The sequence below is a fragment of the Primulina huaijiensis genome, unplaced genomic scaffold, assembly GCF_012295235.1.
Source record: "Primulina huaijiensis isolate GDHJ02 unplaced genomic scaffold, ASM1229523v2 scaffold5913, whole genome shotgun sequence".
In the NCBI taxonomy this organism is placed as follows: domain Eukaryota; kingdom Viridiplantae; phylum Streptophyta; class Magnoliopsida; order Lamiales; family Gesneriaceae; genus Primulina; species Primulina huaijiensis.
In genome coordinates, this window is record NW_027360836.1 from 243,797 (window position 1) to 269,031 (window position 25,235).

The window sequence follows — 25,235 nt, forward strand, 5'->3', positions numbered from 1 at the left end:
TATTGCCCCATATTTGAATAGTTTATGAGTCATAACGATTTTGTTACACATATCTTACTTATTGCAGTTTATATAGGAATGTCATTTCTCCTCGGGTTCAGGGCCCTGTAGGAAAAACCCGAAACGAGAACATGGATCCCGTTTTTTTGGGTTTGAGTTCGGGTTCGAAGATTTTTTGAAATCCCCGAAATAATTCGGACAGATATGAGGATACTATACACATTTCCGAACTCGTCCCAAAATTTATTATTGGTTCAGTCACATTAATATTTTTGAATCGGATATGAAGACAGAATGGGGATTCCATTTACTGTTAAGATGACATTCACTATTGGATATAATGAACTATATCAAAATTATAAATTTAATAAGTAAATATTACTTCAATGATAAACCTATAGAAGAATAACATCTAAAAACTGTCAACATATTGCAACAGATCTCGTGCCCTGCATGCATCAAATGTCCCCGGCGAGACTGGCGAAATCCCCTCCCCCGACCCCTCCCCCAAATATAATAAAAAAGAACTTATCAACATATTTACGGATACAAGCTTTATATTAATTACAGAAACGTATTGCAGATAAGTAAATATTAGCTTTATGCTTAACATATTATTATATGAACCTCACAAGTCATAATTTAAAATTTACAATTTTTTGTCAATTTAAAAGATATATCTACTACAGTTTCATTATATATTTTTTTCATAATTTAACATAAAATTAAGCAAGTTCACAAGTCCGGACTCAAATTTGAATAATTGCTAGATGGCACTTGATAATTGGTTTGAAACAAACCAATCAAATACAAATACAAATACAAACTCAAACTCAAACCAAAATCGTACATTTTTAACATTTGGGCTGGCTAAAAAAATTTGCTCGATTTAATCCATTTGCATCTCTGGCCACGAAGACAAAGCCACCCTCACCTAGGTGACATGTGGCACACAAATTATCACTGTGGTCCCTAAATCTACAAGAAACCCATATATTAGGTCAACATAACACCTCCCCAACTAAAGGGAGAATATCAATGTGACTGTATAGAATATTCATCCAGCATTTTGAACCTCAACTTGATGATGATCTTCCACGGAAGTCATCTTGTTGATTACCTTGAGGCGATGTTCCTGAAAACATTCCCATCATAAACCTAAATGCCCCAGATACCTCTTCAGGTAGTTCGTTAACACGTGCACCAGTGTCGTCACTTTGTCCCGCAAGTTGGTTTTCAAATATTTGTCCTGGATTTGCGTAGGTGGACATGTTTCTTAGCATGCTAGCGAAATCCGTAGGAAGAGCATCAACGTTGAATGGCATGGAAGGAAATGGTGGCGGTGCTGCAAAACGACTTCTTGATCCACCTTCAGATTGTTGGCTTGATTCTCCGTGACTGGTCGTGGCTGAATTCTGCATGGGGGAATATAAATAGAATACTATTCATAAATAATTTATAAGAATTTCCAATCTATAGTTAAAAAATGATATATTCATCTTACGCCAGATCATCGACAACAATTCATAAACTTCCAAAATTCCTGACGATGTTAAAGTATTTGTCGTTTAAATACTAGTATTCTCTTTTATTTTCACATGAAATAAAAGGCAACTTTCAGGTAAAGCGTGTGGCTGGTGAATTAAACAAGTGCCTGACAGGGTCTTTGCTGCTCTTCTTTCAATTTCTGTTCAGCAACCTAAAAATTAAGAAGAAATCAAATCAAGAGCAAGCATCGAATCACCACACAAAATAGTAGTTTCTGTTACCAGTAAGATTCATCAACTAACCCTGATATTTTCCTTCACCGCATTATTAGTAGGATCAAGTTGCAATGCTGCCATGAAAAAGATATATATATCAGAGGTCAATTTTCCACAAACTACAAAAATCTCAAGTTTTACCAAGTACAAAAAGGTATCCAGTTGCAAGAATATGAGAATGTCAATCAAACATAAGAAAATATTTGATAATAACTCAGTTCCATGAGTTCGTTCTAAAGCAATGCGCAGCTTAAATTCCCACAGCACATGGCAGGCAAGACTAGACAAGAATAAACAGTATCCTGAATATAGTCGCTATTTTTGTACATAAACAGGATAAATATTTGCACAATGAATCAAAACCATCAACCTTTTCTAAATCCTTTGCCAATTGCATCCTTGTACTTCCCTTGAGCATAATAAGCAAACCCCAAACGACCATATGCCTTGCTATAGTTTGGATTAATCTCTATAGATTTCAGACAATCTTGAACTGCTTCAGCGTAGCGGTAAATCTGGGTATATGCAGCTGCCCTGAGAATTTTAAGATCAATGCAGTTCAATCATAAACGGATACATGGAGAAAAATTAGAAAAACGAGTCTAAAATGTAACAGGGCAAAGTCATGTAGAAAAAATTAGCATGGGAGAAGGAAAATTGAAATTGAAATTCCAAAAACTAAAACTGAACCTAATGAAGGCAAACAATATTTAAAAAACATTTAATGTTGTAGTCTGACTGCAAGAGAATTGGATATGCTTTTGAAGGGTATCATGGGAGTTCAGGGAATGGCAAAAAATAGCAGAACTCCATTATGCCCACAGGTCATGTGCAGGAATGTGGAGATATGAAATGTAAGTGACGACCCAAACATTCACGTGAATATGTTGCAGACCTGTTGCAAAAATAAACAGCATTGTCTGCAAATAGCGCAATAGCAAAAGTATACAGCTCAATTGCCTCTTTATAAAGCTTAGACTGCATGGCTTTGTTACCTATAATACAACAATGAATCATTTGAATATGTATTAGCAATGAACAATCCAAAAAAAAATGTCAGAAAAATTAAAGAAACATGGTAAAGAACGCAAAACACGCAGGAATCATGTAACACAAGTAATCCACCGTCATATTTGTGATCGTTTTATCAGTAATACCCCAATCACGGAGGGAAAATGAAAAATAGCAAAAAAAATATCAAGAGACACAGATGCATCATCAACATGTTTTATGTATTGTCATTCACAACTTGTGATCGATAACAAATGTCTCAACAAGGAGGCATTTGTTTAATTGTTCAAATGCCTCAAAAAATTCATGATACTCGGCCACTCAGCCATTACAACTTCTGAAAGAGGATTCCGATCTGACGAGCATCGATTGGAAAAATACATTCATAACCATTATCTCCCGAGCTCATACCAAGATGATAATAGCACATTAAGTTAGAGAAAGAGTAGGAAACAAAGATAGTAATGAGAAGTATAAACTGGATAAAGACACTGCAAGATGAAGCACCTTGCGATTTGAAGTTCTCTGCCAAGCTTTTTTGATCAAATGTTTGACACCCTGTTATTTGCATTTCCTGATATCCATAATTATAACTTCATCAAGAGGCATATAAAGGAGCTAGACGCAACTCTAGCCACCAATAAGAATGGCAATAATCTTAAAAATTACAATCTGATGGAAGAAACATCTTGTACTGATTAGATTTCCAGTTCATGAATTGTCTTATCCAATCAGAACTATGAAATAACATGAAGATGCACGTGTGCAGTGCATAATGCTCCTAAACATTGTAGTGATTCAACTCCTTTCTGTTTCAAGAGCCATCTAGTTGGCCTCATCATCGTCACCTCTAAGGTACTCTTATTTCTTTAAGCATAGCTTCCAATAGCAACTTAACCCAGCAGTATCATCTGGTTGAGATGATGTGGTGCGAAGGAGGTTTTCCCAATTTGTGACACAACATCAACAAACAGTAGAATGATTGGCATCCACCCATGTCCCTACTTTGGAAATTTTACATCATCAAACTCACCGATCAGGATCAAGGTCAAATAGCCGCTTTGATTCTATTGTTTCCTGAAATTTTACATCAAACTCGCCTGTCAGGGAAAAGACAAGCAGACACTTCGATTCTGTTATTTTTTAACGTAGCCAGAAGGTGAATAAATAGTTGGTGAGACAGAACAAATGCTAATACAGGACAAAATGACAGCTAATATCTCAGATCAAGGATTAGTATTCACCGACTTGGCTCAATCTATAGCTGGAAGTACACCTGGAATAACATAAAGGTAAGAAAATGACTCAATGTACCACAAATATACATTTCTGAGTTTCATGAACAAATCTGAATGGCAAAATCAGGAATCTCCGATAGAAAGTTACATCAGCCGTTGATCAAAATGATGTAAAAAAATGTTACTAAACAGAGTTTAATTTCACCATGACAAAGCTCATCATACCTCCACTGCATTATGAAATACAAGGGTCGCTCTATCCAGCTGCACTTGATCATCGTTTGCATCGGGCATCCTACTAAAATAATGGATCTTTTCAAGAGCACCAAAAAAAAGCCCAAAAAGTTCATCCTTCCCTGCCAATGCAAAAAAAAAATCAAAAATATTTACAAAATATGATATATAAAAATCAGCGGCTATTAAGGGCTATTTTGTCTTATCAGGGTGCGGTGCACCTCCAGCAGATCCCAGCGAAGACGCACAAAAAAAAAACAAAGAGAAACTCTCATTGGGTGGAAAAGCATGAAAATACTCTAATTCCTTCTCCATATTGTCTCTTTCCTTTCGATCAAATTAGCAATCTACAAAAACCAACCCTTTATTGTATAAATCTACTGTAAGACACGAAAACAGTTTTTATCAAGTACAAGGATCGCAAATTCTTCAAGACTTCAAAAATGCTGATTGGCCACGGATTAAATAAACCAATCTGGCAAGATATCCTGTGATTAAAAGCAACCCAAATTGTCCATGTATCTTGCCCTTACCCATCTATGTAACTCTTTTTTATCTTTCTTCAACTACTTCATTATTTTAGTCGGGTATATTTGACCCATCAGCACTCACTGATCACCCTCCACCGAATGGATGGGGATTCTAGGTATAATAATTGGATTATAACTTTAAGGACGAGTTTTTTCATAAATTCAGTACTTTGAGCAGATGAAAGAAGCCTCAGATACACAGCACATCCAAAGAAAATCTAATTCAAGTAAGAATCATCAGTATCCCGATACTTCCCATAGTAAGCTGGCCATCAGGTCATGTATTAGGACCTGCATTAGTGTCGTGATGAGAATAACAGGATTTTACTATCATGTTTCGAATATCATATAAACTTTTTTTAAGAAAAATACGGAAAATATATGCTCTCACCATTTGAATAGTGTTCTCTTGTTGTGTCCTGACCCTAATAGCGGAAGAAAATAGGATTTAGTTAAAAGAAAATAGCAAAGTGCCAAGAATAGACATCAAAAACATCCTTAACCTCACCCCACCCAGCAGCCGTATCAGCAAAAATGATTGGATGAATAATGGAAAGAGACAGAAATAAAAGAATGCAAAGCTATAAGAGACAACGAATATCATGCATGCACTTTCGATTTTCACTACTAGCATTGAGATTCTAAGGAAAAAAATTTCTCAAACAAGGGAAACAAAACAGTTTACTACAGCACAGACCAACGTATTAACCCAAATGACATATAGCCAAAAGAGGAAGCATATATCTTTCAGGTGTTCCATATGAAATCATTTTAATGATCAATAAATTATCCACCGGTATTAATCAAATCCAACTACAACGTTTCTTGCTTTGTAGTTCTACATATAAATTTAAAAACTCTTAACTGGGATGCATTTAAATTAGTCACAATCCAATGAAAACTAATAAACACTCGATAATACAGTGTAGCAGAGCGAAAAAAGACCAATGATAGCAAAGCCTCCAAAACTCCAGAATTCTTGGCTGCGGAAGTAGATGCAGCATTGGAAATTCCTGCACTATCAGACTCACAACCTGCAATTGCTTCTCGAGAACTGAAAATGTCTATTAAAGAATCACAATTTGATTGGTTGTATAGTGCGGACGAATCAATCTTAAAAACCTCGGCTAAACATTCCCTTGCAACTTCAAGAGATTCACTGTCGACTCCGGGTGAAGGTTCAACTGCATTTATATATTAAAAAAATTACTACCGTTATATCCCTTCAGTATCATTACCCACTCAACTTCATACTTGCCACATCAACCGCCACCCAAAATAAATAAATAAACAAACACTGCAATTTTTAAATTTAAAAACGTGCAACGATGATTTAAACAAAGTTTTACATGCTTTTTGAACACTGGATTTATCAAATTATGAGAGTAACTCAATCCAAATCCAATACCTTAATTGAATTAGATTGGAAGTGTACTCGAGTTTAACTTGTTTTCTCTTTCAAAACATTATGCACCTATTTTTTTTATTTATGAATAAATGAATTCAAAATTAAATATACTAATAAATCAGACCAGATTAAAATGGTTTCGAATCAGCATTAAGCAACCTAAGTCCGGTTCAACATTAATGTTAAATCTGGTTCAACCCTTGATCAATTTAATTGGTTTCAGATTTTTCATACTCATTTCAAATGGATCCAAACCAATAAAGATACCTAACATACACAATGAACTTGACTTTGTGTACAAAATTACCGGAGTTCGTACATTGTTACTAGCATAATGTTTCTTTCTTTCTTTGTTATTGTTTCGTTTTTCCGTAATCATAAATTATAATATACAAACTTCATTGTTAAATTTGTTTAGTCCAGATAGAACCAGTCTTTTATGCATTCATGGTTTTAGTGTAGGTTCCATTAGTTTGGCATTAGAGGTTTTGTAGGAAAACTGGTTGAACGAATGTTTAGACAGATAATTAAGATTTCACAAAATTTTGCTACAAAAACTCGAGAATAAACTTTTTGAACAAAGTTCGAGGTCTTTCTAATTAAAACTCGAACCAAATGAAGCTTTTCACGCATAAACCTTCAGTATATAACTGAAAAAAATAACAAGATCATGAATCATTTACCCTACATTGAATGCATAAAGCAAACAAGTCAGGTTCCTAATTCAGAATCGAGACTAAAAAAAGACCAGACTGGCTATATTTCGTTTCCTAATCGAAATAAAATTAGCTTCTACAAATTTAGGAGCTTCCTAATCGAAATCAAACCGAACAAAGCGATACACGCGTACATGAATACCTATATATGCGTTGGTAAAGTCCGTACCGGAGTGGAGGAATCGGAGGAAAGAGGTGGCGATGCGGCGAGAGAGAGGGGAATCTGTCTTTAGATTCGTCATAAGACGGCGTCCGACGGTTCGCACTCAAGTCAAGCGCCAAGCAAGTTGATACTAGAGGGGAGGGGATGTTTGGCCGTACCATCTGTCCTCCAAACCCTGTCCATCTGTTTTCGTGTTCCTTTTTCGTTTAATTTAAAATTTATTATATTGACAAATTAAAACTATTTTTAATATATAAAGAAATCATTAATTTAAAAACCATCTAGCCGAAATACTTTTTCAATGGACTAAAAAATTTGGGATGATTAGCTTAACGTTTACAACTTAACTCGTTTAGGAGAATAGTAACTTGAATTATGACTTGTTACATTACAATTTTTTTTGTGGTTCGATTATGCTTAGTTTTCACCTATCATTAACCCATTTTCGAATATAAAAATCATCTTGTTAAATCGTATAAAACATCATAATCAAATAAATATTTTAAAAAAAATTTCTACGCACGATCAAAATTTGGTATCCATATAATACATAGTATGCACGCAATGTATGTATCTCGATCACTAATGTTACAATATTAAATCAACTTATACGTAAATGTTTTTTATATTAGTTTTTTTGTTACAGTTATCATTAAAGTGATATTTTTTTTCGTAATTTATGTGTCCTCTTTCATGAGTTTATTTTATCAATTTTGTGATACATATATCATATCTGATCGATTGATGGAAAAATAATATTTTTTATGACAAAAATACTATTTTGGCTCTAGGTATGTACCGTTAGATCGATATTACAAATATAGATGTATGAAATTGTTTCACAAAAACCTATTAAATCCTCAATTGTAATTTTAAAATCAATATATATAACTTAAAAGTGTTATTAAAAAATGATGATTGATATACAAATTAGTATGTTTTTTAAGAAAAAAAGAGATTGATGTTTTTTTTTGTTTATTCGCCTGCCAAACACCCCTTGACAAGAACTAAGTTGCAGCAAAACCGATCAATCAATCGGCGGCGGGGAATATGGAGCAAATCACGAGCGCTTTGAACCGAGCAGCGAACAGCAACGCTGTGTTAAACACACTCTTAGCCGGCGTACTCGGGGTCCTGGGCATGAGGTCGGTGGCGCAGCAGCGGTCAGTGGAGGCGCTGGAAGCGGAGAAGAACGCTCTTCTCGAAACAAACAAGGTCATAAAGAAAACCATTTGGGACTGGAAGCAGCTGCTGTATGCGGAGGCTGAAGCAAATCCCCAAAAAGCCCTCGTCCCTCTGTCAACTCTCAAAGCCATTTATGGAGAAGTCACCCCCAGCTCACCCGTGGTTTCTGGTAGTTTACTATGCCTTTTAATCGTTTCTTGATCTGCCACTGGCCGTAGGATTAGATATCGCCAGTGGCAATGCCCTGCCAACGGTAGATGGTGTGGTGCTGTGGTTGTGCCTCACTCATTAAGGTTCGGAAATTTGCATCAAAGGTTTTGGGTCATTATTATGTGACTATATTTGGATTGGAGCTGTGTATGAAGTTGATGCAAGATTGTAGTTTTTTATACTAATTGGAAATTGTTTAGGTATTTTGCTGTGGCCACAGCTGATGAGTTTTTATTGAGGCGGACGTTTGGGCTAAGTTTCAAAAAATACCTTCAAAATTTGATGCGTAGGTTTCGAAAATGTAACTTTTATCATTTGATGAACTAGCACTCCCCTCGCCTCACGAATTATGTCCCAAGTCCACCACTCTTTCGTAAATTTGGTATCTCATGTGAAACATAGAATGTTGTCAAGACTTTGTCCATTACTTGAAATCTCTTCTTGAATGTAGTTGCAAGTTGCAACTCGATCGACTAACTGTAGTGATTGAAGAAACTCTGTTTCGAATGTATTTTTTTGAAAAAAAAAATAAAAGAGGATCTTGGCTCAAACAAATTGGCTGCTTACAGAAGTAGCCGAAGTTATTATAGTTGGCTCTTTTGAGTTGTGATATTTGTGATTCAATTTGTTTGCAACTCTTAGATTAATTGAAGTGTGTGTACTTGTAGCAATAACATGGTGCTTTCTCGTTCTACACATGATGAAATCTATGAAAACAAAAACCTTCAAATTAGTTTTCTAAACCAGCCACTATTATGTAGATTTAGATAACGCATGAGGATGATGAATCTCTATTATTAAATTGATACCTTTAAGTTTCACTAAAGAACTGGACCATATTTTTATGTTTCATGTGTGAAAAACCTTTATAACAAGGTTTAGAATCACAATTTTTGCTGCCTGAAATTAAAGCCAGTTAAACTTTTTGGTTAAGAATCTTTGAGCCTGCTGCTCTTTCTGATAGACTGTGTAAGATGCACCTTACATTCATATCACCTGACTAAAATCTGCTCTAGGATTTGTTGTTTCTTGCTTTGTGCTTTGACAATAGTGTCCATATTTCTCAGCTGGTTGGCTTTGTTTGACTGTAATATTGCCCAAAGAGGTCTCACCCTCTCTTTCACATGCAGCTGGAGATGATAATCAAGGCGGAAAGAGGATTATGATCTGAAAGGTATGGTTGTAATCTGCAATGATCAGGAAAGGGTTTTAGTTTTTGGTAGAAACATAAGGGTGCCGCTGATTTTCTTAATGTGTGAGAAGTTTATCAAAATGACCTGAAGCAAATAGTTGCGTCGCCATAGAGAAATTATACTGGTAGACTTAAAAAATGTGAACCCTGCTGCTGCAATCACACTTGAGACTCCTCGAGTCCCTTGATGACTCGTAAAGTTGAGATTTTTGAGCTGCTAATTTGTCTCACTGCCATTTGTTGCTAGGAAATACTCGTAGCTCGAGTAATTAATTAAACTGAAAAATCTGGAAATAGCTTCAGTCCATATTATGCATATATCATATGACAGTTTCTAATATAGCTGAAATTCAAAAATATATGCAAATTGGACATCATATAAATCACTGAAGCATATAATGTCGGAGGGATATGTTTTGATATACTAAACAACTTACACATTTCGTAAATCATTATCGGTTTCTTGCTAGCCGAATCAAGTAGCAACCAGAGACGAGCATCGATTATCATAGATGTGTATCTATCAACAGTCAACACTAGGGATGTCAATAGGTTTGGCAGACAAGGCTTCAAGCTTGATCTTAATTCGTATATAGCATAGTTACAATTGTTTTCGACGAAATGTACATTTGAAAAAGGCGTAGAAAAATAGGTAGTCCACAGTTTCTAGTTTCCACGAAGGAAACATAGCATTCGGAGTTAAAATTTCAAATCATTCCATCAAAATGCAACATCAGAATTGAGGTTGTCAACTAGACTTAATTGAATCGAACCATTTTTTGTTTTGTTTTGTTTTTTTAGTTCATAGTAAAATATACTATCAAATGCTAAATGGCACATGCATATATGACTTCTCTTTCAATTAAAGTGAACCCTTACTTTGTGATCTACGTTACTTCACATGACTTGTCACATATTTTACCCATTTTCGACCTTTATTCAACAAGTTTTCCAATTATTGTTATATTGACAACGTTAGGTTAGTTATCTCCTAAGGGATGTGCGTCATGCATATTGCTTCAATGATTAAAAAAAAAAAAAAACATTTTCTCGATTCATGGTATCAATCGAACTCCATGCTAGTATCATATTATCCTTGATCCATCTTTTATGTTATTCTAATTAAGCAATGAATTTCAAATAAAAAGTTATGCTGCTTTGCAGATAAAAATTTTATCAGCACGCGCGACATGCGAGTGAAACACTAATTATTATCCAATTTATAGATACAAATTTAAATCATCCTTGCTAGTATTATTGTTATTTTGACCCATTCAATATTAGTGTTGATAACAAGTCATATTTCAATTACACGATCCCATCAAAATAGTGAAACACAAAGCTCGAACTTTAAAAAAGGGATTGCTTCGAGAGTGAACAAAGAAGTATCCCAAGAATGAAGCAAGTTTGTTGAATTCGAAGCATTTATTGCAAGTATTTCACTTAGAATGACGAACTAATCAATACATTGGTTGAACATTAATATCTCTCATTTATAGTATCGTATGCAAGTCATATAAAGTGATATTTTTTTTATTTTTAATTAATTGGGGAAGATGCCTCGAACTTAAGATCTCAATTTTTTATAAATGTTGATTCATCACACGATAAAATGATTTTATATAATAATAATTTAAAAATGTGATACCCCTATATATGATGGAGGAGGAAATAATAGACAGTTAATTGTGATATTATCATTTTCAATTGAATTTCTCTTGAAGCACTAAAAAACACTTGAGCAAATTCTGACGGAATTATAAAAATAATCGGAAATTCAAATTTATCTACAGTTTTAATAAAATCGTGGGCAAATTACCACATGTTTTTAGTATTGTGTTAAATTAACGACAATTTTGTAAGAACCGCCGATATTTTAGCTATGGTTCAAGTAAAACCGTCTCTAATCAGTTCAATTTAAACCGTCATTGTGATTATTGATGGTATGAAAAAAACTGTTGCTAAAAACTATGGAACAACAAAAATCTTCACAAATTTTAGCGATGGTTCTGGATAAATGGTTGTAAATATAGAAGATTGAGAGAATTATAGATTTTTTGACAGTTTAGATATAATTTCCCTCTATAAATAGTGACGGAATTTAATTGTTTGTTTACGTAACAAATTCAAAATTTGAATTTTATACGAAATTTTGCGAAGGATTTCTTAAAATTGTCGCTACTTAACAATGAATTCAGGAAAAAAAAAACTTTCACAAATAGTCTATAAGAATCTCCCTCAGTTTTCAGCGATTTTCGCCAATTTCTTCTGACATAGATGAGATTTTTCCTTTTTTCGAATTTCATTCATTTAATTATATACTAATATGTGTTTTTTTTCATATTATCGTAGATATGTGGCCTACATATTTCGTAATTATTAACATGATTTGGTTGTAAAAAATTAAGTTTATTTATTGATATCTTTATAAAAGTTANAATTTTTGGCATTAAATATAGATTAATTATTTTAAGCTGATTTATAAAAAAAATTAATTTATTTAGCGAAGAAATTTATTAATAGCGACAATTTAATTATTAAAAAAAGTCACAAAATTAGCAACTGTTTATTAAATTTAAAAACTAAGATTGGAATGGTTTTTAATTAAAAATCGATAAATAACGATGATTTTAATTCAAAATATCATTAAACTTTTGACAATAGTTTAATATAAACCGGTTTATTTTCATAATATTGTCGTTAATTGTGACGATTTTTACCATGAACATCGCAGTTACGACGGTTTTTTGTATATCATTGCGAAGTTGACAACTATTTTAGTAATACCGTCGTAATAAATTAATGACGGTGGATTACTGGATTTAGTGATGGAATATAAAATCATCGCTAAACCCAATGTTTTTATGATAAAGATGGATATTTGATTTAATTGATATGCCATGACAAGGAAGGAACTCTTAAAATAGCTAGATCTAAGTATATGATGTGTTCAATAAAGTGGTAGCTATGTTGCCAAACCCTACCTCTAAATTGCCTAATTCTGACTTCTAATTACAAATTAAAATCCCAATATGTGCTGAAGTTGACATGCTTCTTCTTCATGGGAAGTACTAATTACGAACGATTTAGGTGGGTTCTCTTTCTTCTAATATTTGGATTTTCTAATTTTCAATGTGATATCGCCTAAATGATGGTGGTGGTGATCATATTACCTGATATTTTATCGTTTCACAGCTTATTTTGTTCATGATATCTTCCTTAAATATATATGATGTAATCAAGCATATGGAACACGTGGTTTCACATTATATTTATATTTTAAGTGAGATTTGAAGTCAAGATCTTGTTAATCTTGAAGGCTACAATTTATTGAATAATGGTATGAGTGGACTTTTTGAAAGAATATGTCAAGTAAAATTTATGAAATATATATAAATAAAGGGTATAGATTTTGAGTTGACTTGAATTGAGTTGCGTAAACAAGAGGACCATGATGAGCGAGAGAGGGAAGAAAACCATGAATCACAATTGCGAATTATGGGTTAGATTGCGATTTGCAAGACAAGATTTATTTAAACCAAAATTTGGCCATACACGTACACAATAATGTAAAAAATATATAGATATATTGTGAGATGATCACTGTTCTATATCGTGAAAACGGTCAATTCTATTCATATATATATATATAATTAAAAGTAATATTTTTTGTATTAAATATAATTTTTTTTTTCATAAGCTGATCGGGTCTCGAGTTTGGCCAAACCAGCCTCGAACCTGGCTTGTTGTTATCTTAGTTGAATCCGGTTGTAGATCCGTCTCATTGTTGATTCGTTAAACAGTCACACAAGAGTTTTTGTAAAAAAAAAATTAAGATTATCACATTATATAAATAAAAAAATTTTTGGGTTGATTTAGCGTCTAATTTCAGCCAAATAAAATTTTTTCCATAAACTTTGTAGACTTTTTTTGACCTAAAATAAAAAGGGTGGAGGACTTCGAGCTGAATGGTCGCCGTGGTGTATATTACCAATTTTGACCCTACAAGCTAACTTATTAACATAATGACATCGTTAATTCAGAGATTCGAATCTCCAAGAGCATATTTTGGCGCTGCTTAGTGTCCAAATAAATAGGATCCCAAAGACGCTAACACGCATTGTATCTTAGGTTTTGATTCAAATCAAACACAATCGTTTGGACTAAGAAATCTACTTTTAAAAATGTTTTTTTTAAAAAAATAATACAATTTATGGAATAAACTTTTTTTATAAGTGAAAAAGTGTAATTCTCACTTCATACACATTAAAATATTAAGATAAGATAGTTAAATATGTAAAACTATATAAACAGACTTACATTTTAATTACCAAAACAAATAGCAAAATATCATTGTCAATGAAATTAAATTACATAATTAGTAGAGATCATATTTCGATCTACTTCCTGGAATGAATTTGACGACAAATCCACGTCTTAACTCGAAATTAAAATGAAAGATATTTTATATTGCTCGTATATATTCTTTTACTTAAATTTCAAATCATTCAAACACAACTTTAGTGATTTGATATTTGATTATTGTATGGTCGACTTACTACATTTAAGATAATTTTTTAAAGTATTTATAACTATATTTTAACGCTCGTATATTTGAGTAATGCAATGCAATTTTAATATAATGATAACAAAAATAATATAATCTTTAGGATTTAAATAGTTTAATCAAGAAAATTATTGAATTAAAATGACAGCACACTTTGTATATTTCTTTTCTTGTTTTTTATTTGGGGAAAAAATTGGAAATGAAGCCAGATTTCTCATTTTCCCGGGATAAAACACCTCGGCCAGCCAGGCCTAATGGCACAGTTCTAACTTTACGACTCCATTCTCCACATACTACATTTAAGCTCCTTTGAATTTCATCTGGGGTTTCTCTATTATATATGCGTGATCCTTCGTTCTCTTGGTGTTTTTTTTTTCAAATCTAATGGGCAAAGATTGTTCGCTCATATGTTTTCTGATCTGAGGTGGTGAAATTACTCATGGAGGAGAGTATGTTCTGTCAGTGGAGTGTAATTCGATCCTTATTAGCTATTATCCAGTGGTGGGGTTTCAATGTCACCGTTATTATCATCAACAAATGGATCTTTCAGGTGGGTGTCTGTTTAGTTTCACACGACAACAAAAAATAGCGTGAATTATTAAGGAATCGTTTTCAAAGTTTTTGTACGCTGCTAAATTTGCAGCTTCATTTCTTTGTTGGTTGATTTTTTTGTGTTATTTGTCTGTGTAGTTGATTTTTGTTTTCGAAATTTTGATTATACTAATGTGGTTCTGTTTTACAATTTTGTTGCAGTGCAATCTTGTAATTATTTTTTGAATCGTCCTTCAATTCGAGGGATGCTTTTGTAAAATTATGCTTGGAGTATTTCTTTAAGAGCTCAAATGAAAATTTTTAAAATGAAATTTTGCCTAGTGTGGATGCCCAACTTAATGATTATTCATCTATACTTCTATGCAGTTTCATGATCTATTTATTTTAGATTAATTTTCCACTACGACAATTTTAAATAGTATAAATGACGGTGTGATTGTATTTTGGTTATTAAGATGCTGCTGAATTTTTGCTGTCATAATGATCTTGAATGTGAATGTGATAATTATTATTGCTTACCAGAGCTTCCATTTTCTTTGCCTTGACAGAAACTGGATTTTAAGTTTCCATTATCAGTGTCATGTATTCACTTTATATCTTCGGCAATAGGTGCGTACCTGGTAATTAAAGTGCTAAAACTGAAGCCACTCATTCTGGTTGACCCCGAAGATCGCTGGAGGAGGATATTTCCCATGTCGGTTATATTCTGTATCAACATAGTTCTGGGAAATGTTAGCCTGCGTTATATTCCGGTTTCTTTCATGCAAACCATCAAGTCTTTCACCCCTGCAACAACTGGTGAGTTTTTATTCCTGCCAATTTTAGGCAATATGAAATAATGATGATTTGATGCATAGTAACCTCTAAATTTATCGCTGTATTTAATCATTTTGATATTGTTGCCTCTGTTTTGTAAATTAAGTCAGCTTTCTCTTTGTTATGTCAATAATGACTTGTACTCATAATGCCTTTAAAACAGTTTTCTTGCAGTGGCTTTTCTGGAAAAAGTATTTTGACTGGAGAATTTGGGCTTCTTTGATTCCAATTGTTGGAGGTATTTTTGTCACTTCTATGACCGAGCTGAGTTTCAATATGTTGGGATTTTTTGCTGCTTTATTTGGCTGTCTTGCTACCTCTACAAAAACGATTCTTGCAGAGTCTTTGTTGCATGGATACAAATTTGATAGGTATTTACTTTTTCGTAATCTGGTTCTTCCTCTTCCAGATTGCTTTCTTATATACCGACATCGTTCTTTTACACGTATCTCCTTCCTAGCTTAAAGTAGCTGAGGAACTATTTGTTACATACCAACCTTCCTAAAACTAGTAGTAGTACAAGAAGATAACTTCAACGACACATACAGTGAGAGTAGAAAGAAATCGTTTTTAAAGTGTTTTCTACTTTACATGGTGCTGAACTGAGTCGAAGTTATCTGTTTTGATTTACTTTATCGTGTCAAAAGATGAAAACCAACAAATATATTTGGTCTTACCAAAACAATTGAAATCACGTGTGCTGTGAATTTCCAATCAACACTCATGCACCTCAATTCATATAAGTGATTCATTTGGTTTATAGAGTGCATTCAGTTCCACTTTTGCATGATTATTCAAAATTTTCGGAGATTTTGCACGCCCTTTTTTGTTAATTACTTGGAAATCGAACTTACTAGTTAATGGAATAACTGTAGTAGGCTACCATTTTACATATGTGCATTTTTAATTAACCCAACACATTCATTGACCTATTGTGATCAAAGATCTCCTTTTTCTCCATGAAACAGTTGGTGTTCTTACACATCTTCGTGGTTACCCTGTAGAAGAAATCTATATCTCGTGATCACTCTTGTTTTGATATCATTCTGTTACTCATGCCAATTTGAAATTTGAACCACATATGACATATCCATCTGTTCCCCTGCTTTTAACCGAGGACTTTTATTCAGTGTTGTTATAATCGAAAGTTTGATATATTCGTGTTCATGTTGGACTGCTGTTATTTCTGGACGTTTCTCAGAGAGCATTATTGAGGATCGATTGTCTGGCTCCAATGTTCATGTTTTGATCAAATTTTTTATGCTTTCAGCTTGTTATTCAAGAATAAAATGAAGCAAGAATATTGCTTATAGCAAAATTGCAAATTCCTGATAAATTTAAGCATTTCGCTGGAAACAAATGTGTTTGGTGTAAAAGTAATTTTACTTTGATTCTACTCAGAAATTGTATTTATAGTTGTATAGCCAAGTAACTGTGGAAGATTATAGTCTTGATCGAGAGGCCGGTTAGCCTGCTTGCTGCCTCTTAATCAGCCTGACTGTTCAGGGCTTAGCCATGGGCAGATCCAAGAATTCTGTGGAGAAGCGGTGAAATAGGATCAGGGTCAACTCAATCAAATTGGGAGCCGAAATTTGAATGTTTAGAAAATTTATACACAAAAATTCAAAAAATGATTCATTTGAGGTTGTGGAGCAACCATTATATCTCCCCTTGCCTTCCTGTTGCATCCCTCCATAATGTTCACAGAATCACGTTAATTTTCTTTCCATTATAGTAGCTTGTGTTTTGAGAAAGTTTTTGGCTGGCTTCAGCATAAACACAGTATACTACATGGCACCTTTTGCAACCATGATCTTGGGCATACCAGCTATGCTGCTCGAAGGATCGGGAGTTGTGGAATGGGTTCGTACATGTCCCTCGCTTTTCTCATCCCTCGTCATCATTTTGGGGTCTGGAGTGTTAGCTTTTTGCCTCAACTTCTCGATTTTTTATGTAATACACTCCACAACCGCTGTGACCTTCAATGTTGCTGGAAATCTTAAGGTACGAGCCTCTCATGCTTGAGATTTACTGGATATATTTTTATACGTTTATTTCCCGTGTTTTTCTAGTGCTGACAAGTTTAAATTCTTTGAAGTATGACAAGCTGGACTACAAATTTCTATTTAATACCTTCCAAGTTTTCCATAGCCACCAATGTGTAATGCTATCATCCTATATTGGTATTTGAATTGAAATCTTGTTTCTTTGTTTCATCTCAAGGTGGCGGTGGCCGTTACGTGTTCATGGCTGATCTTCCGAAACCCAATTTCAGCGATGAATGCAATTGGATGTGCTGTAACACTCATTGGATGTACCTTCTACGGGTACATTAGGCACATACTTTCGCAAACACCCGGAACCCCTGGTACACCTATGACGCCTCGGACTCCAAGAGGTATAACAGAGTTGATTCCATTAGTTAATGAGGAGTTAGATCATAAAGTTTAAGTCGAGCTTCTTGAGTTATGTTGGACAGGAAGTGGAGGGTATAATTTGTGTAGAAAGAAAAAGGAAAAAAAATCAGCACAGTTGAATCGAATCTGGCTAGATTCACCTTTTTCTCAGCTTAATCTTCTTATAGCCTCTTTTTATTCTCATATCATTAGATTAATGCGAGATTTCGGTACATCTAATAAAACTATCAATAGTCAAGTTACTCTCACATGTTCCACCATAAACCACCAATCACATAACTTCTTAGTCAAATCTTTGCACTATTTAACTTTGTATTTCGATAGCATCAACAGGGCATTTATTTAAAGACAAGTAGCAAATATCTCTAGTAATTTTAATTAATTTATTTCTTTTTTAAAAGATAAACAAGGTGCCGCATATCGCCCATAGAAATCAATACTTGATGATCCGGTGCTCTTCAATATATAACTAGTTGGTAGTATATATATTGCATAACAAATTACAGATTCATGTTATGCCGCGTCTTAATACATACCAATGCAAATATTGTACAGAATTATCTCTACGTTACAAAGATCTTATTTTCCATAATATATTTAAACCAATATTAAATCTAAGCCAAAAGCCAGAAATTTTTGTGCCATCTGGTGCTGATAAGGTACCCGCCGACTCCTCCGCTCTGCTTCCTCACTCCAATGGTCAAGCAATCCAAAGTATTGATGCATTGTTCCACAAATTCCTCCGTTCTGCTTTTCAAACACAGGCTGTCCGATTTGAAAGTATGCAAAAGTAACAAGTGAGCGGAGGGAGATTGTAAGATTAACTAAGAACTACTTTTGCGAAATGGGATTGCAAAATATTTGTCATCAACACATTCAAAAGTTTTAGTCACGATGAACCACTACATTTTGAGCTTGGCTCACCATAGAACCACAAATACTAAAGTTTTGTTGGCATATCTCATTTTGAAGAACTGACAAATGCGAAGTAATGTACTGACCAGTAGAGTAAGGATGAAGGCCTCTTTTGACCTAAAATAAGAACAGACACCTCAAGTTTCTTGACTTGGCTCATCACTGTGCCTAGCTTTGGTCCTTGGATCACCAGTGCTTCTACTTCAACCTGAAACCCTCCCGAAAATATTAGAAAATGTAATGAACTTTGCTTTTCATGCGTGCAGCACTTAGTTTTTATTCAAGTCTCAATCGGGAAAAAGTTACAAACAAAAAAATCCAAATTTTGTTCTATTTTTTTGACTGGAAAGATGTATTTTAGAAAATGTACATGTAGACATTCATTGATTAAAGCAAAAAGAAAAACAAAATCAGAAATAGAAGGATGCAGCACATTCCAAAACGAAATTTATTAAAATTTTGAAGTAATATTTTTAACTTGACTTCTGTAGCAGAAATAAAAGTCGAACGGAATTTGAGAATAAAAATCTGTACTTGGGGGTCCATAAACAAGGTTTTACTGTATGTATTTGAAGGCCAAAATCAAAATCTGAAGATGGGGGCAGAGAAAAATCAGACTCCTCAACCTAACCTATTGAAGTGAGCATCTATTTTACCAGGGAAACAAAGAAGCCAGAAATTTTCAGGGCATAGCATCAAACAGTGGCAAATGCAGGATAAGCACAACATTCAAAAATCACAGTACTCAAATCTTTTAGTTTTTTTTTTCCATTAAAAGTCTTGAAGAACCACGAAGAAACATAAACTCTCACCTCAGGCTTACACGCCTTACAGTGTGATCCCAGCGTGCTAACAAGGAAATGAGACGAAGATTTGTCGGAGTCGGAAGAAGGCACAATATGAAGAAGAGTGAGTATATCACCCTTGTTAGCAACATGAGTCAGAGCCCACATCATTGCATGCTTAGAATACGAAGACTGATCCACCAAAACCATTACTCTTTTCTTCATCACAAAGAACCCCGTTTCACCCCCATAACACACGTCATTCATCCCTTCCATTTGCTTCAAGCTAGATCCCCATCCTCCACCGCCAACCCATCTTCTGGAAGTTGATTTCCATCCTTCTTTGCTGCTTAGAAACGAATCTGAACTTGGCATTTTCCGCAGAGTTCTTGGTTTCTCTCTTACCTGTATTAAACTAGCTAGCTAACACCCTTACTCTAACAAATGCATCTTTTGGTTTATAATCAAGAGAGATAGATTGTCACAGTATGCGTGTGTGTGTTTTGGGAAAAAGGACAAAAGGGGTGGCCAATTATAGCTCCCCCGGAGATTTTGGTGATGATGATGATGCAGTTGGTCCAATATGATTTATCTCACACAAACTTATTATTTGTATTAGCAAAATAACTCATTTATTGATGTAATTCATCTTGATATAAATAAGTGTTTCATATACATGGAGATTAGTGAAAACCATGAATAATGTGTCATCATATATAACGTAGGCAGGCATCTGGTTTCCCATATTCATATATACATCAGTCATTGTAAGGGAACGAATATCAATATATTCGTCTATAATGTTTCATTTTGTCGCGTCTATAATCAACCTTTCCCACATAAAAATAATAATAATTATATTCATAGCCATTATAACTAAATAAATCACATTCGCAATAATTCGAGATTTTATTTCGATTATGTTTCCACGTAATTTTAATTATTTATTATTTCGATTTTTACATATAATTTTTAATATTTTTATATAAAATTATATATGCAGTATAGTTAAATACCATCAAATTCAGTTGGTTTTGAAAAGTCCATATCTGGTGTTCGGCCCAATAATCTTTAAACTGGGTTATCCTAGACAAAGTTCTAGATTGAGTTCGGTCCACTTGACCCATCAAGATGACTTAAATCAATTGGGTTCTGGGCTAGAGGAATAATTGGGCCTAGTGTTATTTTGTTGGGATTACTGCGCTCAGGCCCAACAAAATTCTTCTTACATCGGTCTCGGGTAGGGATTTGAAGAAGGTGGGTCCACTTGATTTTTAAATTCGTTCAACGGTCCACAAAAACTTATTTAATGACCAGATCGCCCCTGCCATTACCGGTGGACTCAATTTTTATTCGGGAAATGATTTATCATTTGAGGTACTTGTAAAGTTTTTATTTATTTCTAAATTAGTAATAAAACGAATTCCATTAACATAAATGCAAGTTAAAATGTGCATCTTTTTTTTTAAAAAAAAAAGGAATCACACTCTCAAATTCTACGTAGCTTATAATTTATAGTCATTTACGAACTAATGAATTCACATCTTGAAAAACTTAATGTTATCAAATTTTCCTAGTATCATTTGCAATTGGTCTATCAATGGAGAAAGAAGGTTATAAAATGGCTTGTACTACTATGATCACATATATCATTATGATCTGGTTTGTCAATTGAAGCTGATTAGTAATGTAAATATCCTCTTACATCGCATATAATTCAACTATATAATAAGAGAAACAAAAATATTTTTAAATTATAAGATAAGTTTTGTAGTACTACATCTATATCATTTATTAAATTAAAATGATGTAAATTATGAACTCAATAGTAGATATGCATATGGAAAAAAATATTAATTTTTTCTGGGATTTTTTTTACTAAGAGTGAAGAAAAAAAGTGCTATCTGGAGGGCAAATTAGTAAAATTGTATAACGCTTCGGTTTCATGCTCGACCCCCGCAATGGAGAAAGGCTGACCTGAGCTGACCGATGTCTGAAATGTATCGAAGCGTTAGAGATTCTCTTTTCTCTCTCTAAAACATTTTTCTCTCTCTCTCTCACACAGTGACACACACTTCTGTTCGAAAAAGTTTAGTGCTTTGTCTCGTTTCTGGCTTTTGTTCTGTCTCTGCACTTTCAAAACCACTTTCCCCCATTCGCTCCACCATTCTCACGTAGTCCCTCTCTCTCACACCCCATAGAACACACATTGTGATCCACGTTGCTACATTTTGAGACTTTAAGCTCAAGCCCTCTGCAGAATCCGACCCAAAACAAAAGACCCAGTAAAAAAAAATGTCCTTCCAGGACCTCAACACTACGCTTGGAGTCCTCATCTTCCTTGTACTCGTTGGCGCGTTCGTCCCACGCGCCTCCACCAAATCCACCATAGAACCTTGCTCGAACTCCGGCACCTGTAGCTCACTCGTCGGGTACACTCTCTACACGGACCTCAAAGTCTCCGAAGTAGCATCTCTCTTCGCTGTGGACCCCATCTCCCTCCTACTGGCTAACTCCATCGACATATCATACCCTGATGTCGAAAATCACATTCTGCCCTCCCAGCTCTTCCTCAAAGTACCTATCCCCTGCTCTTGTATCGATGGCATTCGGAAATCCGGCGGCATTTTCTATAAAACGCGTCCTTCCGACACCCTTACCGCCATTTCAGCCGCCGTTTACGGTGATCTTGTCTCTGCTGACCAGATTAAGGAGGCGAACCCGGACGCTTCGTTGTCGGACCCTTCGGTGATTAGCGTCGGGACGAAGCTTAATATCCCGCTGCCTTGTACTTGTTTCGATAACAGCGACAACAATTTGCCGGCGATTTACCTGTCTTACGTCGTTAAAGGTGTGGATACTCTGGTGGGGATTGCGGGGAGGTATTCGACAACTGTGAATGATTTGATGAATGTGAATGCTTTGGGGAGTATGGAGATTGTTGAGGGTGACATTCTTGCTATTCCATTATCTGGTACTCTTTTTTTTTTCTTTTTTTTTTTTTTTTTTTTTTTTTTTCACATTTTGATCATATATTAGGTTTGGTTTAATCATGTTTGTGACGCCTGATTTAAGATTCTTGTCCAGAGAGGACTTAAAAAATTGAGAATCCCATTTCGTTAATGTTTGTAATTGCCAGTTAAGTGCTCCTCTTTATAGAATAATATCTCAAACGTGGAAATTTTCAACTTTCATATGAATTGTTAGTGGAATTGTTTTATAGCTTTAGCTACATTCCAATGAACAATGCATGCTGATATTGATTATAATACCCGGAATTGAAAGAACTTCACTCCTTTTGGATGTATAGAATGTTTTTTGATGTATTCTTTAAAAAGTGAAGATTTTGATTCGTCCCTCCGCCTTTACTGACTCAGCTTATTGGAGAAACCATGTCAATTTTGATTAAAAAAAATGCCAGAGTATGATATCATTTTCTTCTGTTACATAGTAGCATACTTTGTGCTATAACATAATGAATTTGCAGCCTGTGCGTCTAGTTTCCCAAAGTTCGCATCAGATTATGGCTTAGTTGTTCCAAACGGGAGTTATGCCATAACTGCTAGTCATTGTGTGCAGTGCAGTTGTGGACCAGGGAGTCGCAAGTGAGTTCAAAAAATTGGTTATGTTTATCTATCTGGTTCTAGTAGGTCGTGTTGAACAATGCCTAATGCCTAATGCCTATCTGGGATTCTTGCAGTTTATATTGCACACCAGCCTCGTTAGCGGTTTCTTGTTCAAGCATGCAATGCAGAAATAGCAATCTTATGCTGGGAAACGTAACCACCCAACAATCTAGTGCTGGATGCAATGTAACTTCTTGCAATTATAGTGGCTATGTTAATGGAAGCATCTCTGCGACGTATGGATTTTTAACTTACTCTTGGTCACCCCACTGAGGATGGTTTTTAGCTCGTCTTGTGTTTTTGTCATAGCGCATTTGGATGGAGAAGTTTTTATAAGAAAAATAATTCTTCAAAAAATTAATGTATAGTTGGGACTATTACAAGTTTGCGCCTGTAAAAAGTTGAAATCAAGACTTCAAAAAACGTGATTTTTCATGCTTCCACGTCGTTTTTATTTTAAAAATTGGAAGAGAATTAACAAGCATATCCAAACATCGAACTGCATCTACTTTTTGGGGGGAAAAAAGACGCCAAAGAGCACAGCTTAATATTGTAGCATTATTCCCTTTCTCTGCTATGGTACATGTCATACATTTATTCAGTGCGACCCATGGACTATCAGAATGATGATGCCGACAAAACAAACTTCGTCACATTGTCGTTGTTCTTTGATATCCAAGGACTCAGGCTAATCTTAAGCACGGCACACATTTTGCTGGATGGATTAAAACCTGTATTTCCTAGGAAATGATAGTTGACTCCTAGTTTTTTCTATGTTATATGCAGGTTGTCTACAACTCTACAACCTAGATGCCCAGGTAAAGATGTTAAATGAGAAGCAATGCTTCTTTCTTAGAAGATATGGTGTTTTCAATATTTGACTTTACATGGAAACTTTTTCATGATCCACAGTCCACAATTACTATTAACTATTCAATTCCCTTTATTTTTGGCATACATAATTTGCCTTGCAGGAACACAGCAATTTCCGCCACTTATTGCTCCGCCTACGGTCGTCCCAGATTTATCTTTCACTCCAGCACCTTCGCCATCCGAGCCTGGTGGTTTTCCCAGTACGAACCCAAAATCATCTACTGTGCCCGTTCTTGGATTTTCACCTGCAAATGGACCTAGTGGAAGTGTATCTGGTTCTTCTAGTTCTTTCTCGTTAATGAATCGGTTGTCTTGTTTCCCAATCATCCTTGTATTGTGTTTTGTCAAGTTTGTACTATCCATCCCGTTGTAGCCTCTACTGTTGCCATGGTGTAACATTTGGGGCTACGTTTTGTTTGTTTGTTTTTGACTAGGTCCTCCCTGTGTGTTGTATGCTTACAATTTATTGCTGCAGTTTTTCAAATTTATTGAATTGCAGCGTACCTATTGTTTTCTTAAAAAAGTGCTCGTGCTACTGAATTGCGTATCTGCTGGTATTTCAGTTTGTTTGCTTTTATTCCCCCTGTTTACCATCGATAAAATACATGAGTTCCCTGATAGGCTATCATCTGCACAACTATTTCTTGACTGATAACACACTACTCGTTTGTTTTTAGGAGTGGGGGCCTTAAATTACCTCATTCAGGTTTCCTCGGCCTTTTTTAGTAGATTTCCGTAGAGTTTGAGCCGAAGCTAATCAAGTTGGATGTTCGAGCCTTTCGAAATTAATTTCATATCTATTTTTGTTTGACCAATGTAGAATTCCGATTATATTCTTTATCTCATTTTTATCAATTAATTCCAAAAATATCTACTTGGTATTTTAATCATTTTATAGCTTTGCGAAATATCGAGCTTTAGCTACTCCCGAACCTGCAAGTCAGATTTGAGTAACTACTTTTTTTAATTCTAGTTATTGTTAAAGATTGAGATTTGAACTTAATTCATATTAAAAAACTAACTCAATAAAATAG

General features: G+C 34.6%; 5 protein-coding genes across 9 annotated transcripts; 3 read left to right on the forward strand and 2 right to left on the reverse strand.

Moving 5' to 3' along the window:
- Positions 1 to 726: 726 nt before the first annotated feature.
- Positions 727 to 7,261, reverse strand: LOC140970399 (uncharacterized). Of its 4 annotated transcripts, none has more exons than XM_073432093.1 (10): positions 7,070 to 7,261; positions 5,722 to 5,960; positions 5,168 to 5,201; positions 4,238 to 4,368; positions 3,282 to 3,348; positions 2,659 to 2,758; positions 2,134 to 2,297; positions 1,791 to 1,837; positions 1,076 to 1,415; positions 727 to 978 (listed from the first exon to the last, which is right to left on the reverse strand). In XM_073432093.1, exons 1-9 carry the CDS (start codon positions 7,140 to 7,142, stop codon positions 1,077 to 1,079), a joined length of 1,194 nt encoding a protein of 397 aa, XP_073288194.1. In that variant the 5' UTR covers positions 7,143 to 7,261; the 3' UTR covers positions 727 to 978; position 1,076. The 4 variants fall into 4 exon arrangements, with proteins under 4 accessions (XP_073288194.1, XP_073288195.1, XP_073288196.1 ...); XM_073432094.1 differs by having other exon boundaries at positions 728 to 934; XM_073432095.1 differs by having other exon boundaries at positions 728 to 1,415; positions 5,746 to 5,960.
- Positions 7,262 to 8,027: 766 nt separating this feature from the next.
- Positions 8,028 to 9,871, forward strand: LOC140970364 (uncharacterized). The gene is made up of 2 exons (XM_073432036.1): positions 8,028 to 8,417; positions 9,589 to 9,871. Exons 1-2 carry the CDS (start codon positions 8,114 to 8,116, stop codon positions 9,627 to 9,629), a joined length of 345 nt encoding a protein of 114 aa, XP_073288137.1. The 5' UTR covers positions 8,028 to 8,113; the 3' UTR covers positions 9,630 to 9,871.
- Positions 9,872 to 14,400: 4,529 nt separating this feature from the next.
- Positions 14,401 to 18,518, forward strand: LOC140970419 (UDP-galactose transporter 1-like). 2 transcript variants are annotated; one of them, XM_073432176.1, is made up of 5 exons: positions 14,401 to 14,767; positions 15,379 to 15,567; positions 15,749 to 15,956; positions 17,358 to 17,589; positions 17,809 to 18,518. In XM_073432176.1, exons 1-5 carry the CDS (start codon positions 14,755 to 14,757, stop codon positions 18,034 to 18,036), a joined length of 870 nt encoding a protein of 289 aa, XP_073288277.1. In that variant the 5' UTR covers positions 14,401 to 14,754; the 3' UTR covers positions 18,037 to 18,518. The 2 variants fall into 2 exon arrangements, with proteins under 2 accessions (XP_073288277.1, XP_073288276.1); XM_073432175.1 differs by having other exon boundaries at positions 14,403 to 14,767; positions 15,318 to 15,567.
- LOC140970420 (uncharacterized) lies at positions 18,458 to 20,346 on the reverse strand. Its single transcript, XM_073432177.1, has 3 exons — positions 19,730 to 20,346; positions 19,004 to 19,125; positions 18,458 to 18,767 (listed from the first exon to the last, which is right to left on the reverse strand). The coding sequence occupies exons 1-3, from the start codon at positions 20,075 to 20,077 to the stop codon at positions 18,617 to 18,619; spliced, it is 621 nt and encodes a 206-aa protein (XP_073288278.1). The 5' UTR covers positions 20,078 to 20,346; the 3' UTR covers positions 18,458 to 18,616.
- A 1,343-nt stretch (positions 20,347 to 21,689) lies between these two features.
- Positions 21,690 to 24,687, forward strand: LOC140970446 (lysM domain-containing GPI-anchored protein 1-like). Its single transcript, XM_073432210.1, has 5 exons — positions 21,690 to 22,676; positions 23,190 to 23,307; positions 23,403 to 23,564; positions 24,115 to 24,146; positions 24,303 to 24,687. Exons 1-5 carry the CDS (start codon positions 21,998 to 22,000, stop codon positions 24,572 to 24,574), a joined length of 1,263 nt encoding a protein of 420 aa, XP_073288311.1. The 5' UTR covers positions 21,690 to 21,997; the 3' UTR covers positions 24,575 to 24,687.
- Positions 24,688 to 25,235: the final 548 nt, after the last annotated feature.